General features: G+C 44.2%; 1 protein-coding gene across 11 annotated transcripts in view; it reads right to left on the bottom strand.

The window, feature by feature from the left end:
- Window positions 1-13,095: 13,095 nt before the first annotated feature.
- Window positions 13,096-18,262, bottom strand: part of TPX2 (TPX2 microtubule nucleation factor) — a 55,683-nt gene continuing 50,516 nt past the window's right edge. For 6 of the 11 annotated variants that reach the window (XM_069548273.1, XM_069548274.1, XM_069548275.1 and 3 more), the window contains 3 exons: window positions 16,586-16,697; window positions 15,526-15,713; window positions 13,096-13,592 (listed from right to left, as the gene is read on the bottom strand). In XM_069548273.1, coding sequence (XP_069404374.1) covers window positions 13,482-13,592; window positions 15,526-15,713; window positions 16,586-16,697 — 411 coding nt within the window. In that variant the 3' untranslated portion in view covers window positions 13,096-13,481. The remainder of the gene's footprint in view (window positions 13,593-15,525; window positions 15,714-16,585; window positions 16,698-18,262) is intronic. The other 5 variants (XM_069548280.1, XM_069548281.1, XM_069548282.1 and 2 more) reach the window with 1 other exon arrangement.

The following is an 18,262-nucleotide window of genomic DNA, read 5'->3' as shown; positions in this document are numbered from 1 at the left end:
TTCTGAAGGTTGAAATCTTCTTGTCTGTGCCTATAATATGGACCCCTGGCCCTCTATTTGGTTGTCCCCACAGCATGTTCTGGTTTAGCTTGAAATGTTGGACTCCCTCCTCTGGTTCCTTCAGTTCCGGGCTGATCCCACCAGTGACACTGTCCGAGAGCCCCTCGAGGGCAGGGGCTCTATGATGCTCACACGTGTCCCCGGCACAAAGTGCACTTGCCAACCAGTGCCTGATGAATAACTGAGTCCAAGGCTCTGGACCACATTCGTAGGATTACTCTATCATGATGGCCTTTGCTGATGTCTTCTCATTATGATTGTGGTTATCAGTACTGATCATTTATTGAGTGAGTGCCCATGAAGGGCCACTAAGGGCTCTGCCAGGGGCTTTGCTCAGTTTGTTGGATCTTCACGAGGGACTCTAGGGGTCAAGTGCTAGACTCTCTTAACGATGCGGAAACTGATGCTGAGAGAGGGTGAGGTTTGTCCCTAGAGTCACACAGCTATTGAAGAACTTCGAATCACCCAGATTCACATCTACAGCCACCTTTTGAGACCAAAATCCAAGCTGGGACAATATAGGGGCTTTCATGGCTACATTTGTTACTGTTATGATTCCCAAATAATAACTCTTACCAAGTGGGCCAGGCCCCATCCTCATTCTATCCTTACCACAGTCCTGCTGAGCAGTGGCTGAAGAGGTTGGGCAGTGACGCTCTGATTAGTGACCGTAAATCTTAGGCAAATGCCTTCTCTTGTCTTTCATTTATAGGACGAGCCCCTTCATCACAGGGGAAGTATGTACATAAAGCATTAGAACAGCGCGTGGGTACTTAAGTGCTATATAAACATCAGCTGTTTCATCCCCATTTCACAGATATGACAGGAAAACTGAGTCACAGGGCAAAGTCACAGAGTTGGGTTTGGACCCCCTGACACAATGCCCAGCTCATAACTACTCTGTCCCATTGCTTCTCTCCCAGGGATGGCTGGGAGCATTTAGCAAGCACGTGGATGTAGAGTGGTTGGCCCAGTGCCTGCTGCACTGTGGGGTCTCCATCACGTGGACACCCCAGGTGGAGGCTCATCTGTCCCTGCAGATTTCTCCATACATGTTCCTACTGAGACGAGAGCCTGGCCTGCTTCTGAATCCACAGGGTTGCCTGCAGCTTGCTCGCCCATCCACCCACCAGGGCTGAGCTCAGCTTGGCCAGCTGCTCCCTGGGAGGCACAGGGGTGGGGCATGGGGAAACCTCCTCCACCTGCCTGGGGGCTGCCAGAGCCCCTGCCCACCCTTAAGAAGGGGCTTTCCCACCCTGCACCAGCTGTGCAGCCATGCACGCCCCCACCCCCGCCTCTACAGTGGCAGGACAGGAAGTGGGGCAATGCCAGCGCCAATTAAACCCGCCAGGGGAATTAAGGTCAGGAGGATGCAATTATGCCTGTTGGATTTAACAAGGCCAGAGAGAAGGTTTCTCCAGCCAGAGTTCACGGCTCCTTAGGCCTCTTGCCCTGGAAGGCTCTGCATTCCAGAAGCCTGGGCTCCCAGGCTCAACCACCCCTGCGAGAATTCCTTGGGCGTGGAGGGGTTAACTCTACTCGGGCACTGCTTCCCTGGCTCCTGGAGGAAACAGATTTAGCCAAGAGGCTTTAAAAGGACCGGCTCAGAGGAGACATTTCCCGGCCTGACCCTCTGCCTGCTCGGCTGTGATGGAAAATCCAGGGAGTTGAGCAACGACCTTTCTGACTCCAAAGAGCGCAGCCAACTCTCCTCACGACTTTCCCTCCAGTCCTGATATGGGAGCAACTAAGGGCTGTTTCCTTCTGCCCTCTCCCATCTTGGGTCCCTGAGCCTGGGGCTTTAGCAGTACCTCTCGGCCCCAGGGACAGTTCTGGAAAGGCTGCTGTCCTTACCGCAGACGCAGTCCTTTCCTCCAGGGTGGGTAAGCAGAGATCTATGGACATTCTGTGTGACCAACTAGATGCAGATTTCTCTGGAAGTTTAAATGACACTCATTGTTCAACCCAGAACTGTAGAATTTTATTGCCAAGATTATTACTAAGTGCTCTGCTCTGTGAAAGTGTTAGTCATTCAGTCCTGTCGGACTCTTTGAGACCCCATGGACCTTAGCCCCCCAGGCTCCTCTGTCCTAGGATACTCCAGGGCAAGAATACTGGAGTGGGTTGTCATGCCCTCCTCCAGGGGATCTTCCTGACCCAGGAATGGAATCCAGGTCTCCTGCATTGTAGGCAGATTCTTTACCATCTGAGCTACCAGGGAAGCCCTACTCTGTGGCAAGAACTAAATTGGTCACTTTGGGGACACAGAGATGAAGGTGAGGAAAAGCTCTAGAATCACCATATAGTACATTTTTTGGGGAAAAAAAAGACTGCAAAATTCTTCATGAAGTGGGTTCTTTTTGTTGCTAACAATATTTGTAGAGAAAATATCTGGGGGGATATATATGCATATACACGTATATACATGCAGGTGTGGGAGGAGAGATTATTTTTATGCTTTGTCTGGATTTTGAGACATTTCTGAAATGACTTTGTAACTCTTAGGCGACAAATAATTCAAGATACCAATATACAGATTTCTACAACTCAAGACAGAAAATGGTTAGAGCTACACATGAGATATGAAACACTGTGGGGTCTCAGAGGTACAGTTTTGGGGACTGACGACCGCAAGTGACTTCTCAGCTGAAGATATGGCTGTGGCAGGCTTTCTCAGTGCCTAGGCCCTAGAGTTTGTTTAAAATGAAGCCTCCTTCAATTGGGGCCCCAGGAATCTGTCTTTATAACCAGCATTTCAGGGGGTGTTCACGCACTCCTAAAATTTGAGAACCCACGAGTCAGAAGGCCACCTTTGAGGCAGTCCTGAGGTAGTCGGCAGGGTACTCCCAGGACACACAACCTTCTAGCCTGGGCTGTATTCTCAACCCTGATGTGCATGGGAAAGTCTGGAGAACTTTCATGATTTCTAAAGTCTGAGCCCCTCTTGAGCTCAAACCATTGAAGCAGCACATGTGGAGGTGGGGCTCAGGGTGTTATTTTTCAAACCTGCCTGGAAGATTCTGACGTGCTGTCAGAGTTAAAAACACTGCTCTGAGGCTCTCCCAGGGCAAGAACTTCACCTGTTTCCCTGGAATGCTCCCACAAGCTAGGGTCTCGCAGTGCACACGGCAGGTATTCCCTTCTGACTTGTATTGGCTGCGTGCCCTGCCCCAGTACCTGGGGCTCTAGGGACTAGGTGCCAGCTCAGAACAGATCAGGACCATGTCGGTCAACCTTATATCCCAAGGACTCAGTACAAAGAGTGGCACTTCTGTTAATAATAATAGCCCCTAATATTTACTGTACATTTACCCTGTGCCAGACGCAGATGTGAACTCCTTTAATCTTCATGGTAACGTTATGAGGTAGATACGATTATCAGTCCTGTTTCCAAGTGGAAACTGAGTCAGAGAGAGGAGTAACTTGCCCAGGGTTTCAGATGTGGGATTCCACTGGGACTAGAATTCAAACCCAAGCCATCAGGCTCAGAGCCCTCACTCATCATCACTGTTCCACACCACCAAGTGGTGAACAGTGAATTTGTGGGCGAGTGAAGAATACTTAGATTGTGTCACAACTTGGTAGCTGCGGGGCCTGACATGCAGTAGGTGCTCTGTGAATGTTGAAGTATAAACGCTCCCACTTTGGGACGATGAGAAACCGAGACTGACCCCTCTTTCATGCTTTCTCCCTCTCGCCCATCCCAGCCCAACTTCTCTACAGCACAAACAGCAAAGCCAAAAATAGCCATCTAATGACGTCAGAGGAACAAGGTCATCTGAAAACTGCCCATGGCCACTGGATACCTCCCTATAGGATCATGTAGCAGGAGGGTACCCCAGGCTGGTGCAGCTGTTCCAAGAACAGGAAATGTCCCAGAAGCAGACTTGGAAGCACCGCCCTCCAAAGGCAGGGCCCATGGGGGCGGGAGGACAAACACAAACAGAAGGAAGCAAGACTCAAGGGCAGAGTGCACACCCTGGAGAGGAGAGGAATTGGGAGTTTATCTGCAGTAAGAGTCACTGCCGGCACACGATCCCAGGAAGTGGCTCCAAAAGCGGGGAATGCATGTTCTGTCCTGGTGCACCGGTTGGCTTCCTGGCCTACCCCTGAGCTATTTATAACTCTCCAGGCCCGTCTGCTGAACTGGGTTACCACATGAGCCAGGGGGTGCGTGATGAGCTCTTGAGAGATTGCTGGGAGAAGAGGGTCCCATCTGGGATGGTAATGGGGGTTTCAAATAAAGGATGAGGAGTGGGCTGGGGCAAAGCACCTTCTGGCTGCACTCACTTGGCACTTCGACCATGCTGGCTATCATTCAGGTCTGCTGAGGCTTGTGACTTAATTGACCGGCTGCCGCATCCCGGACAGGAACGCAAGCATCCGGCTTGGTCTGAGGAGACGCCTGCTGGGTGAAACTGAGGAGAGAACCCCGCCTGCTCCCAGCTTCTGGGAAGTGTAGCAGGAAGTTCCCACAAGCAACATCAAGTTCAGTGAGGGCTCCAGCCCACAAGCTTGCTCCAAAGTCCTCAGTTGCTGGCCATGGTGGGTGACAGAAACAATCTCTTCTTCACCCATGGGGCTCTTTGATCCAGTGTCACTTGGCTCCCAAAAGAGCTAGGCCCTGTCCTCCAGGAGCTCCTGAAAATGTCCATCCATCCTCTCATGGGATGTTAACTGGTGTGGTGCAAAAGGCACTTGAGGGCACAGACCTGGGTCAAATTCTGACTCTGCCACTTACCAGCAGTGTGACTTTGGGATAGTAACTTAAACTCAGAGCCTCAGTTTTCCTCATCTGTCTTATGACTTGTTGGAAGGACATATGGAAAAGCATTCTTCCTTCCATCTTTATTCTGGTAACGGAGCCTTGGCTAAGGAGATAAACACTCAAACTCAGCAGCTCTCCTAGGTAACATGAACAGGCTGCACAAATGTGACTCTCCAGGGAGCTTAGAGGGGAGGCATGTTCCTGCTGTCCACATGGGCTCTAGGTTTGGCCTGGATACTGAGGGTCACAGGAGAGAATGGCTGCAGATTTCCTGATTCATAGGGAACGCTGAGTTGGGAGTTCTGTTGTCCACTAGGACAACATCTGCTGACACAGTGGTCCTCACCCTTGGGGGTACCTCACAGCTCTCTGCTGCTACTTGCTAAATCGCTTCAGTTATGTCCTACTCCGTTCGACCCCAGAGACGGCAGCCCACCAGGCTCCCCCATCCCTGGGATTCTCCAGGCAAGAATACTGGAGTGGGTTGCCATTTCCTTCTCCAATGCATGAAAGTGAAAAGTGGAAGTGAAGTCGCTCAGTCATGTCCCAACTCCTAGCGACCCCATGGACTGCAGCCTACCAGGCTCCTTCGTCTGTGGGATTTGCCAGGCAAGAGTACTGAAGTGGGTTGCCATTGCCTTCTCCACAGCTCTCTGCAGGGCTTGTTAAAACACAGTGCTGGGCTTCATGTCCACAGTGTCTAATTCAGGGGGCTGAAGAATTTGCATTTCTAGTACCAGTGATGCTGATCTGCTGGTCTCCAGGCCAGCCTGAGGACCACCACCCTAGAGAAAAGTTCCCCAACTCTAGTGGCTGAGCTTTCAAGCCTGTCAATTCCTACCCATTTTCCTGGGGCCACCGAGTAGGAGTGTTTCGGTATGTGTGAGGAAAACACAAAGACCCTGTGGTCAGTATAGCTAGGGAGATGAACAAAAGTTGTTTAGTGAAGGTGGGAAGATACTGACAACCCCTCCCAACTCCTACCTGCTATGTTGCTTCACGTATTCATTTTCTATAATTGCAGTAACCAATTACAAGGGAGAAAATGGCTAATGTGCAAATAAGAGTCACGGAGGCTACAGTGTAGACATCAACCTCCAGACCAGTGAGAGTGGGATTCTACAAGCTCGACTAAACTTCCTTGCCTCTCTTGCTTATGGCTGACTAGTAGCTGCTGGCCCTGTCCTGTCAGGATGCTAGCTTTGGGTAAACTGCAGGGGCCTCTGGTGACACATACGGACAATTCATATTGAATATACAACTCAAGCAGGGTCACACTGAATCATGCTGGCCAACACAGGGATGAATGAGTGCCCAATGTGCCAGTCACCATGACGGCCCAGGGTGCTTTCTGGTCATTTTCAAGCGAGGAGCAAATTCTCATTCATGGAGCCAGAGAAAAGGTCCTTTCTGGAAATGTTGTTTTAAACTTCTAAGATGGAGAATTGAGACCCACAAAATGCAAATGACACGCTCAAGACCACAAAATCAGAAGCTGCTCTCCCAACCCCCAATTTAGGATTCACTCCACTAAACAACTTTGTACTCCTCCAGAATTCTGTGACAATTATCTCAAATCCATCCAAGTTCCCTTTGATCACAAACATTATGCAGAGAGAAATAGAAGAGCAGCAAGGCAGGGTGATATCCTTAAACTGCCGCTAACAATTAGCGAAGCTTACATCTTGGAAAAGCCAAGGGTGGGAGGGACTTCCTTGTTGTAGTCTGTTAGAATTCATTGAGCATTCTGTGCTGTCTCTAACCAGTTCCAAGGTCAAGAGAAACATCAGAAAATATGTGTGTGTGTCAGAGGACATTATTCAGAGATTAGTCCCCTGGTGTGATCTGGGCTAGATTTCCGCTTCCAGAACAACCCTTGGAAAGTCCTCAACGAGTTAGAGCACTGGTCTCCAACATACTTCACTGAAGTCCAAATGGAAATCTAGGGGCAGGGAGCTTGCTAGAAGAGCCCTCTTGCAGTGACTGAACAGCTGACTATAGAAAAATATAAATGTGAAAGCAGGGCCAATGTGATTAAAACAAACTGCCTAGGAAAAAAATCTGAAAATATTCAAGCTGGAAAGAACCTTATTTTTCTTTCTAATTCAATCTCCTCTTTGACGATATGGAAACTGAAGTGATGTGGAAACTGAGGTCCAGAAAAGCAGAGTGCCTTTTTAAAGGTCACCCAGTGTGCCTGTGCCAGAAGAGAGATTATATTCCCTGCCTCTACTCTTCCTAAAAGACACCATCATAGCCCAGCTAGTTAAGAAAGACAAAGGCGGTCCTAAAACAAATCTCAACAGCTTTGAGACAATCTACTGGGTAAATCTGTCTTAAGACACAGAGTTTCAAAACTTTAAAATAGCATAACTAGAATTCTCTTGAGAAAGGCTTTGCTAAGGGCCAATAAACTTTTTCACTGGGCACCAGTGCCAGTAACATTGACATGTCAGCCAAAAGGAGCTTTCCAATTTGCAAACGTGTATGCCAGAATGATGTCATTAACTATGCTTTTGGGAGGGACTTACATTTCCTTTGAACATTTTAATTACAAAGATTGACTAAGTAGTTTGAAACAGCCATTTAAATTTTAGAGATAGATATAATACATTAGGGGGACAAAGAAATCTGTCTTATAAATAGCCTAGAAAAATCTTTTGCAAAACAAACATTTTCAATGGGGAGAAGTAAACTCAAGACAATGGAACAGCATGCTGCTATTACAATTGGTATTTATAGAGTATGCAATAATACGGGAAAAATATTTGAGTTACTACTCTGAAAAAAAAATCAGAATACAAAAAATACATATAAACAGAAAACCACTACAGTGTAGAAAAAAATTTTTATAAGAGAAGATTATACATGGAAACAGCAGTGTTCAACATGGGTGATGGGACCATGGGTTTTTTCTCCTGCCATTACCAGGTATTTTCTGAATTGTATATAATAAACAATAAATCCCAATTTTAAAAAGAAAAACACTGCAAAATCCAGTTGAGATTTTTGTATAGAGACAATTCAAAGAGTATGTAAGAAAGTATGCTGGGACACTGAGTGGAGTATGCCAGTGCCAGGTCAGACTCAGGCTTTTCACCGCTCCTTACCAGCAAACTTGATAATGCTGCCCCAAAATGCTTCTCAAATAACAATTTATAACCACTGACTATATATTTGACCCACTGAAAAACACCCACCTTGGCTCCCAAAAGAAGCCCTGAGAATATTGTGTGTGTGTGCTTAGTCACTTAGCCATGTCCGACTCTTGCGACCCTGTAGACTGTAGCCTGCCAGGCTCCTCTGTCCACAAATTCTCCAGGCAAAAATACTGGAGTGGGGTGCCATTTCCTTCTCCAGAATACTACCAGTGCTGAAACAAGCTGATGAACAATTCTTAACCTGGTCACACACCTGCCTGTGAGGTTCTGGGATACTAGTCCCATAACTACTTGGGTTTTGGCAGATCAGACAGGTCAGTTTTTATTTCCCATTTAATAAAATTTTAAGAAAAAGAAAGAAGGTAATTGATGCCCTCAGGCTAGGCTTAATCTGGCAAAATAATTCCTGATAAAACCTAGGATTTTCCTAAGCCCCTCCAACCATGGTTTCTTGGAGTATGTTAGCATTTGCCAAGCCCTTTCAAGAAGCCGATACCTTCAGCACATAAGAGCGGTGTTTTGACCAGAGCCCTGCCTCTTATTCTCTTGCAAGAAAGAGAATAGCAAACAGCATCAGACATTGTTTTTGATGTCACCAATCTTCACCACAGCACTAGAGAATAGAATGGGTATGCAAGAAGACAAAAACAAGGAAAAGATATGCCCCCAGGCTTCCCCGGTGGCTCAGACGGTAAAGCATCTGCCTACAATGTGGGAGACCTGGGTTCGATTCCTGAGTCAGGAAGATCATCTAGAGAAGGAAATGGCAACCCACTCCAGTACTCTTGCCTGGAAAATCCCATGGATGGAAGAGCCTGGTAGGCTACAGTCCATGGGGTCGCAAAGAGTCGGACACGACTGAGTGACTTCACTTTACACTGGCTTTGGTCGAATAACAAATTGTCCTGGAATTCTTGGCATTGAAGCAAACACGTCAGCTCCCTGGTTACTGCTCAAAGTAACCAAAGCCTTCGTCACTGCTCAAAGTACCACACACTTTAACCTTCCTGCTCTTTCCATAGGCCTGGGTTTGTCCTGTATCCAGGAAACTTTATATGTTGTCTAAACTGAGCATCCCAGCAGGCTACAAGGCAGAATCAGAATGCTGGCCAGTTTCTACCTGGATCCACACCACCAAGTTGTTACTCAGCCTGCCTGTGCAGAAACAGGAGCCCAGCCACGTGGCTGACAGCTTTTTTAACTGCTACTCTCAGCAATGAGGAACTTCCCCAGCAGGCAAGATTCAGAAGGGAACTGAAAAGGAAGCGTAACAAGATTTACCAGAGAGGATACACAGGTTTAACCAGATACTCAGGCCAATAAGCTGTCAAGGTTTCAGTGAAGCCATGAAGAGCTAAAAGGCCAGGTGTTGCTGACCTGACCTCAAGCCCTTGGGACATCAGGTCACTTGGCCAGGATGTCACACAGAACTAGACCCCACTCCAGGTGTGCCTCCTCATCACACTAGATTCTCCTAAGAAGGTTCATACCTTCTTAGTCACATCACCCAACGCAAAATACATTATAAAAAGAGCAAGGTGCAGAGTGTAAATTATGATACTATGTGTGGAAAAATGAGAAAGCAGATAGGAATACATCCATGCTGAAGCCATCTCTGCAAGGACACAAACCTGGAGTACCATCTATACCTGGAGTGGGGAACTAAATACCTTTGCAGCTTTTGAATTTTGAATAATGTGACATATAACCTTCAAAGAATAAATTAAAGGCAAATGCATACGGCTATCATCTTATTATTAAAAAGATGCTCTGTGACTGTGTGTATATAAAAAACATTCTGGAAGAATACACAACTGTTAATAATGGGTAACTCTCAGGGGATGGGAGGAGGGACAGTAAGGGAGACTTTAATGTTTTATACAGTTTGTACTATTTTGTTTCCAAAAGGCAGTACAGTCAGCCCTCTGAAACTACAGGTTCCATATCTGCAGATTCAACCAATCACAGATCAAAAATTTAAAAAAAAAAAAAAAAATTTTCCAGAAGTTCCAGAAAACAAAACTTGAATTTGCTGTATAGGGACAACTTTTTACATACCATTTACATTGTATTTACAACCATTTACATTGTATTAGGTACTGTAAGTAACCTAGAGATGATTTCAAGTACATGGGAGGATATACATAGGTTACACCCACTTCATATGAGACTTTGGAATCCACAGGTCCTGGAACCAATCCTTGTGGATACTGAGGGATGACTGTACTACTTTCATAATTTTTACTTAAAAGAGAGACATCTTTAGGAATGGCAATCTCACCTCAGACAAGAATTTCTAAATTCCTGCAGCATTTTTTCTGTCTCCTGTTACTCAGTCACATCCCATCTTGTAAGACAACTATGTGTGTACAAGACTTATCTCCATTAAATGTTGGAGCAAATGCCACTGCAGCCTGTCTACCACTTAAGCTCCACTTTCCAAGGACAAAATTCTGTGGAAAAGAAATGGTAAGGAATAAAACAGTAGTCAAAATGGCAATAAAGCAATCACACAAGAACAAAACGATCAAATTAAGAGTGAACAATAATTTTGTATTAATTAGTGTAAAACTATTAGCAATGGGAAACCATGACCAAGTCAAAACAACACTGAAAACAGGAGTCCTTCCCAGAAAGTGTGAGAATTCCAATAATCTGCATGTACACATGTGCTAGGAGTTTTACAAAATTGCCAAGCCAAGTATGGCCACAAGACTTCTCAGTTAGAATTCAGTAAATTCCTATTAGAGGTCCAGTTCTTTGTTTAGGAAAATTCCAGGGTAGCTTGAGTATTAAAAGCGAAGCTCCCTCTTGGACAAGTCCTGAAGGATAAAATAGAACCTAAATTTCCCTGTAAAATAAAAGTAGTTTGATTTTCAGGGAAAATGGGAGGCTTTACTAGAAAAATGAAGGTCACGTGAGGTGGTCCAAAAGAAAGGATTCAATACTAGATGGACGGTGATGAGAAGAGACAGACAGCCAGCCGGAAATTCTGGGAAGCAAGGGCATCCTAATTTGAAAAGCTATTTGCTCTGAAGTAATATAATCCCTCCTTGTTGTCTCTAAGAGACTGTCACACATTACCACCCTGATGTGGGTATGTCTACAGAGGGTAATCCAGGCTGGAGCAAACGGGGTGAAAAATCCCATAAGTCCACCACAATTCTTGATAACACTCTAAAATTCTCAATTTGAGCGCCAGATTTATTCTTCTATCTGAAACTGAAACAATAAATGGACAACATATATGAAAAAATGGTTTTAGATGGTACTATATAAACGATAGTAAACTGTTAAGAGAACTGCTGATACACGGGAAGGAGAAAAGTCGAAAAGGACAAACACAGAGAGGGGACCAACATATGAATAGAGGTAGAAAAACCTGAGAGGTGACAAGAAACAAACAGAAGTCCTCCTCACCCCCTGAGAATCCACAAGAGATACAAGGACTGCGGTAGAACTGGATTTTTCACAGCACAAGGCCTGGAGAACTCTATCTCTGTTTGAGGTTGATACCTGAACGCCCTTCTCTACCCTCTCTCCCTTTCCATGTCCAATCAGTCAGCAAGTCTTATCAGTTACAGCTTCAAAATCCATTCAGAATCCCACCGTTTCTCATCACCTCCACTGCTACCACTCTAGCCCAAGCCACTACCAGTTCTCACCTGGACAACAGCAAGAACCTCCTCTCCTTCCTGTTCCCAATCTCACATTCCCCCCCAAATCCCCATCTCAGTCTATTTTCCACACAGCAGTCAGAGAAACATTTATCACCTGACAGAAGAGGACAGTTACTTGTTTATTGTCTGTCTCCCTTCTAAAAGGTAACCTCCAAAAAGTCAAGGTCTTCTATTTCTGTTCATTGCTTATATGCCCAGAGACTAGAACAATGCCAACATATATATAACTAGCACCAAATCAATCTTTCAAAAATGAACTACCCAAGTTGTTATGGAACCACACACCACAGATCTTTAGGAAACGAGCAAAAGAACTGCACTGTGTTATCAGTCTGTGGGCCTTCAGGAGACACAGGGATCTGCAAATCACAGCTCGCTTTGTTGCCCATCACTAAATCTGCAATGGACTGTAGATAATGCTCACCGAATGAATAAACAAAAGGAATATAAAATAGGTCCAATATACTGCCTAGGACTGACTGGCCTCGGCAGAATATGGATACAGCCTTTAACTCATGGCACAGAACTAAGACTGGTACAGAGTAAGAGTTCATAAATGATATCAAGTCTAAAAGAAAATAAACTATTTCACATGAACCTAGCAAATTCTGTGCCAACAGAATACAAGGACCATGGATATGATTACCCTAATTTTTATCTTCAAGGAATAACAATTTTAGTTATCTACATCTCTACTAGTTTATAAACAAGTCCAAGAAACTCCTCGGTTTACCTGTTCTACTAGAGATATATACATTAAAAAACATCTGGGAGGCACAAAGAAGGAAGTTATCATCCTTACTGGATGAGACCACATGGTCAAGGAAAGATTTATGAGAAAGATTTCATAAGGAAGAGTTTACCAGATGAGAAAAAACACATTTGGAGAAGGAGGCACAGTCCGTTTTGAAGGTATAATGGGTTTCCAGAGTCATTCCTAGGAGGGAGTTAACAAACAATGGAAGGATTCTGACACAGGACAGAAAAGAGCACTTTCCTTTAAGGACAGAGCCTATGCTTTTAAAAGCTCCTGGACTCTCCTCTCAAAGTAGCCACTTCCCCAGTAAGATGTGACCTCTAAAGGGGCTCAACAGATGTAGAAACACCAAATAACAAAAAATCGGGGCTGGGGGAAGACAGGGGAAAAACAAATTTTATTCCAGTCCAGGTCACTGGAAGACTTAACACACGTACTGCTCAGCGTTCCTTTATCACAGGCACCAACAAGGGAAGAATCTGCCTGAACAGTAGATCTGCCTGAAGCCGGCTGATGGCCGTTGTGAGGTTCTGGTCAGTCAAGTCTCTTCCTTGTCAGGTGGTTCATGAGGCTTCCCCACTCATAGTGATGGGCCCCTTAACTATAAATTCTTTTTGCAGAGAAGAGGAAATAATCTGATGGTTCCATTTAATCCATAACTTAAATCTCTCAGTATTTAACTATGTTTATTTTATGATTAAAATAGAAAAAGAGAGGTGGGATAAGGGCAATAGAAATTACACTGCGCTGATACAGAGGCTTAAATTCTAGTCAGAATTAAGGTCCATACTGAAGGTCAACCACCATACTGATGGTTCCAAAGAGTCTGGTCGAGACATACATGAGTTGAGTCTCATTATTAGCCACAATAATATAGGAAAACAACTCTCAATGAAGTTGGGAGTCCACACTTGTCAGGCATGCTCTGTAAGGCATGGGTAGGAAAAAGCCTGGAGAAATGGATTCTCTCTATGCCCCCATGACAAAGGTGGCTCCTAGTTTGGTGGAAAAAGCAGCTCAGGTTCCCAGATGGTGTCTGCAGCTCAAAGACAAGTTTAGCAGTGGAATCGGGTAGAGAACTTGGGTGAGACAGGCACAGTCAGGGGCTGGTCACTGGACTTGACTTCCACACCCTGGTATCTTCGTATTGGATTTGCTTTGTGTACCTGCAGAAAAAAATGTAATTACCATTGATAAGGATGTTAGAGAACTACACTTACGGGTGTTTTTATTTTTCTTGAGAACATTTTTGTATAGTATTGCACATCCCAGTCACTAATTAAGAGAAGGGGGGAAAAAGGCAACACAGTCTAGCAGCAAAGCATTAAGAGCTCTGAAGCCCAAGTAGATTTCATTTCTATTATCCTTTGAAGTTTTTTTTTTTTTTTTAATGTGGACCATTTTAAAACTATTGAATTTGTTACAATATTGCTTCTGTTTTTCATATTCTGGTTTTTTGGCCATGAGGCATGCGGGATCTTAGCTTCCCAACCAGGAACTGAACCCTCACCCCCTGCACTGGAGGGCACTGGACTACCAGGGATGTTCCCCAGGTAGATTTCTCTTCTGATCTTGGTGGATTCCTCAGAGTGCATGTATCACCAGTCTGACTGTTCAGTACTGGAGTATAATGGGGGTGTACTCAATTGCATCAGAGGGGAGTTACACCTTAAGAATCTGTCAGAGTACAATCTTAAGCTTACTGAGTCTAAATATTCACCAAAAGTATGGACTTTAAAGCAAACAAACAAGCAAATAAAAAACCAGGAAGCGTTGCTGGGAGAAGGCATGGTCCCATCCACTCTTAACCCTGAATCAAACCAGATTACTAAAGAGCGCTACAATATGGATAAACACAAGAGGCAGGACTCAAGCAGTGAAGAAAAGTCAAAACACTTGAGACTGGCTTTCTGAGTGTATCTGGACTGAGGATTATATATATGTATTTTTTCATCTAATCAGCAAACGGTAACTTGGTTTTGTCAAGAAGCTACCCCTTTAATAGTTTGTCCCTAGAGTCTTCCTTGGCATTGTCACCTCTACTAACAGCTGTATCAACTGCTGGCTTAGCTATTTTAGACAGAATCTCAATAACATATATTTCCATAGTCATCCTTTTATTACACTAAGCATTTGAAGTTCCATCTAAAACGTTCCTCATTAATGCAATTCATGTGGCTTACTACAGTCTTAGTGAAAGGGTCCTTAAAGTGAATTAAGCTTTCTTTTTGGGTAACTAATATTTAAATCGTTATCTAGTGATAGCATGGAACGTCACCTGGACTGATATACACTATAACTCCAAGGGATCTGAATCAAGTATTATGAGGAAAATGAAAATACAGTTGTCACACAATTCCCATGCCCTTCCTTACCTATATATTCTAACTGTAAAACACATTGGTTTCCTTATTATTCCTTAAGCCTGAAGGCAATAATAAAAATAAGTTAAATAAAGAGTCCTGGGACTTCCTTGGTGGTACAGTGGATAGAAGTCCCCCTGCCAATGCAAGGGACGTGGGTTTGATCCCTGGTCTGGGAAGACTCCACACGCCATGGAGCACAACTACTGAGCCCCAAGTGCTGCAACTACTGAAGCCCATGGGCCGAGAGCCCATGCTCTGCCACACGAGAAGCCACCATAACGAGAAGCCCGCACACAGCAATGAAGACCCAGCACAACCAAAAATAATTTTTTTAAAAGTCCTACAAATGTGTTATTGTGCACTGGCATAGCATGCGATGTTCTCTTTAGGAAGAAATTCTGACTGAATCTAGGATCAAAGATAAATGTATTTTTTTAAATAACTAGTTTGTTTCTATCTCTCGATGGTAAGTTTTGCAACTGACAGGTTGGTTCCCATAAAGGGCCAAAATTATAGTATAAACTTAGGAGATCCATGGATCACAATATAAACATCTTTAGCCTCGTTCACTTGTCAACTTTGTCACCACCCTTGGTTTGCGTGACTTCTCAGTTTCACTCATCTCTGATGCATCCTTGGAGGCCACCTTAGATCCCTTCTGGAACAAGGCAAGGTACAGATGAACAAAACAGATACAATCATGGGTTAGTCAGCACCTAGGCTGCCCAGTTACCAGTTCTTTCCGTAGTCTGGCCAACTCCTCCTTCTGCTGCTCTTCCTCCTGCTGCCTGGCTTCCTCTAGCTGCTGGGCTTTCAGGGCCTCCACCTCAGCCATTCTTTTCTCCAGCTCCTGCCGCTCCTTGGCTCTCTTCTCTGTCGCCAGCTGAAAAGGTTCCTGAACTAGAGAACCAGAAAGGCCCTCTGAGTACAGAAACAGAGAGAATATTGGTGCACAAGCATGACTTGCGGAACCCTAGCCCCATAGACCCAGCAAGTGTACAGAGATGCATGGCAACAGAAAGGCGGAGCTCAAAGGAAGCCCAAGGGGGAGAAAGGTGAAGTATACCACATACAAAAAGTCCTCAGATTTTCAGGGTTGCAATAGTACCCCACTCCAGCACTCTTGCCTGGAAAATCCCATGGACGGAGGAGCCTGGTGGGCCACAGTCCATGGGGTCGCTAAGAGTCAGACACAACTGAGCGACTTCACTTTCACTTTTCACTTTCATGCATTGGAGAAGGAAATGGCAACCCACTCCAGTGTTCTTGCCTGGAGAATCCCAGGGACGGGGGAGCCTGCTGGGCTGCCATCTATAGGGTCACACAGAGTTGGACACGACTGAAGCGACTTAGCAGCAGCAGCAGCAGCAGCAAGGACCCCTATAAATCATCTAATTAGGAGAAAAGCAAGACCCATATAGATAGTGGCTTGCTCAAAACTACATAGTGACTGTGAGACAGATTTAGGAGAAGAATCCCACTTTTCTAGAAACGCAGCTCAGTTCTTAAAGGAATCAAATGTCTTCTAAGACTAGCTTTAGGGTGAAGTCTAGAAAGAAGTCCTAGCTCTTCCCTCCTTACTTGCTACTCTCTGAGCTGGGAAGTAAAACTGTTGAAATGCCAGCTGCTTCCTCCCAGACACTATTCTGCTACATTCCACAAAGATCTAAGGAAGAAATGCTAGATCTCTACACGCAAATGCTTCTGGTTGACACAGCATTGTACTGACACAACTCAGTTCTAGGAAGTCTCACAATTCTTCCCCAATCCCTCAAGAACACATAAAATACTACCGATAATGGATTTTTTCTCTCTCTTAGGAACAAACGGCTCCTGGGAGATGACAGTGTTTGGACGAGCCTTGAAGCAAGCTGCTTCTTTCTGCTGCTTTAGTTCTTCGTCCAGCTGTAAGAAAGAAAATCTGTCAGCTAAGCAACCACCAACTTTCCATAACTACCACCTCAATTATTCAAGTTTGAACGTTTCTGAATTGTTTCATCTATAAAGACAGCAAGTAATTACTAATCAATACCATGGGAACACAATGACCAAAATCCAGACTGTAAAACCTAGATAGGACAAACAATCCCTTTTATTCAACGTACAAAATGCACATAGAGCAGCCTATAGATGAAAAGTGATTTAGAGATTTATCAAACAAATATAAAATATGGACCTTTTCTTGATCCTGATTTGAACAATTCAACTGTTTTAAAAATGAGAGATAGGGGATATATGAATGCTATTTGTCACTATTAAGAAATTACTGTTAATCTTTTTAAGTGTGATAATAGCACTGGAGTTGTGAAAACTTTTTAATCCTTGCATTTTAAAGTTACACACTAAAGTATTTTTGGATAAAATGAGATGGCACCTAGGATTTGCTTCAAAATAATCTTGTGTAGGAAGAAATATCCAGTATAGAGATGAGTAGGTAGAAAGTTAGAAGAAGTAAGATTTTCCATGTTTTGAGCACTAGAAAACACGGTGACAGATTCATGGAAGTTCATTATACTATTCTTTCTTTTATATATGTCTGAAAAACTTAAAAAATCTTTTTATTATGGAAAATACCCCCATATTCTATGTCATGATTGCTTTCAAAGCAACAGCCCTAAGTTCTCCTAAAGAACAGTGCCAACAAGGGGCCTAGACTTAGTAACTTAATCAATAGTATCTCTTGGGCTGCAACAGGGGTGACTTTCTACAAAGATCAAGCCAGAGCCCCTTTTGGACAGATTCCAAAATAAGAGATAATATTAATACTGACAAACTTAGAGATTCAGAGGAGATTTTTTTCCAGACAAGGCAGAATTAGATCCCAACTAAACCAGCCAACAACCTATTAACTGTTTTAAATCACCGATCATCTATAAAGAGCAAATAGCACACTATGTTGAGAAAACATACTCTATTGAGAATCTATTTTTATCATATAGTTTCTTATCAAAGCACCAACAGAAAAAAGTGAATATTTAATGAGCAAGTCTAGTAGACGAAATAGATGAGGTCTTTAAGAATCTCCTGTCACAAAAAGTCTATCAGCTCTCACATTCTCCAGATGATCACTTACAAACTTAAGCTTACAGACCAAATCCAGCTTGCAATGTCTTTTGTACAGCCCTTAGGATAAAGATGGTCTTTATATTTTTAAAGGGTTGAAACACACAACATGTGACAGAGACCATATGTAACCTATACAATCTATAATACTTAATATATGATATTTTATAGAAAAAGTTTTCTGACCCCTGACTACAGTCAGTCAGTTCAGTTCAGTCGCTCAGTCGTGTCCAACTCTTTGTGACCCCATAAATCGTAGCACGCCAGGCCTCCCTGTCACCAACTCCTGGAGTTCACTCAGATTCACGTCCATAGAGTCAGTGATGCCATCCAGCCATCTCATCCTGTCATCCCCTTCTCCTCCTGCCCCCAACCCCTCCCAACATCAAAGTCTTTTCCAATGAGTC

The sequence above is a fragment of the Ovis canadensis genome, chromosome 13, assembly GCF_042477335.2.
Source record: "Ovis canadensis isolate MfBH-ARS-UI-01 breed Bighorn chromosome 13, ARS-UI_OviCan_v2, whole genome shotgun sequence".
NCBI lineage: Eukaryota > Metazoa > Chordata > Mammalia > Artiodactyla > Bovidae > Ovis > Ovis canadensis.
The sequence above is the reverse complement of the archived record's forward strand: the minus strand, read 5'-3'. Positions and strand labels throughout refer to the sequence as shown.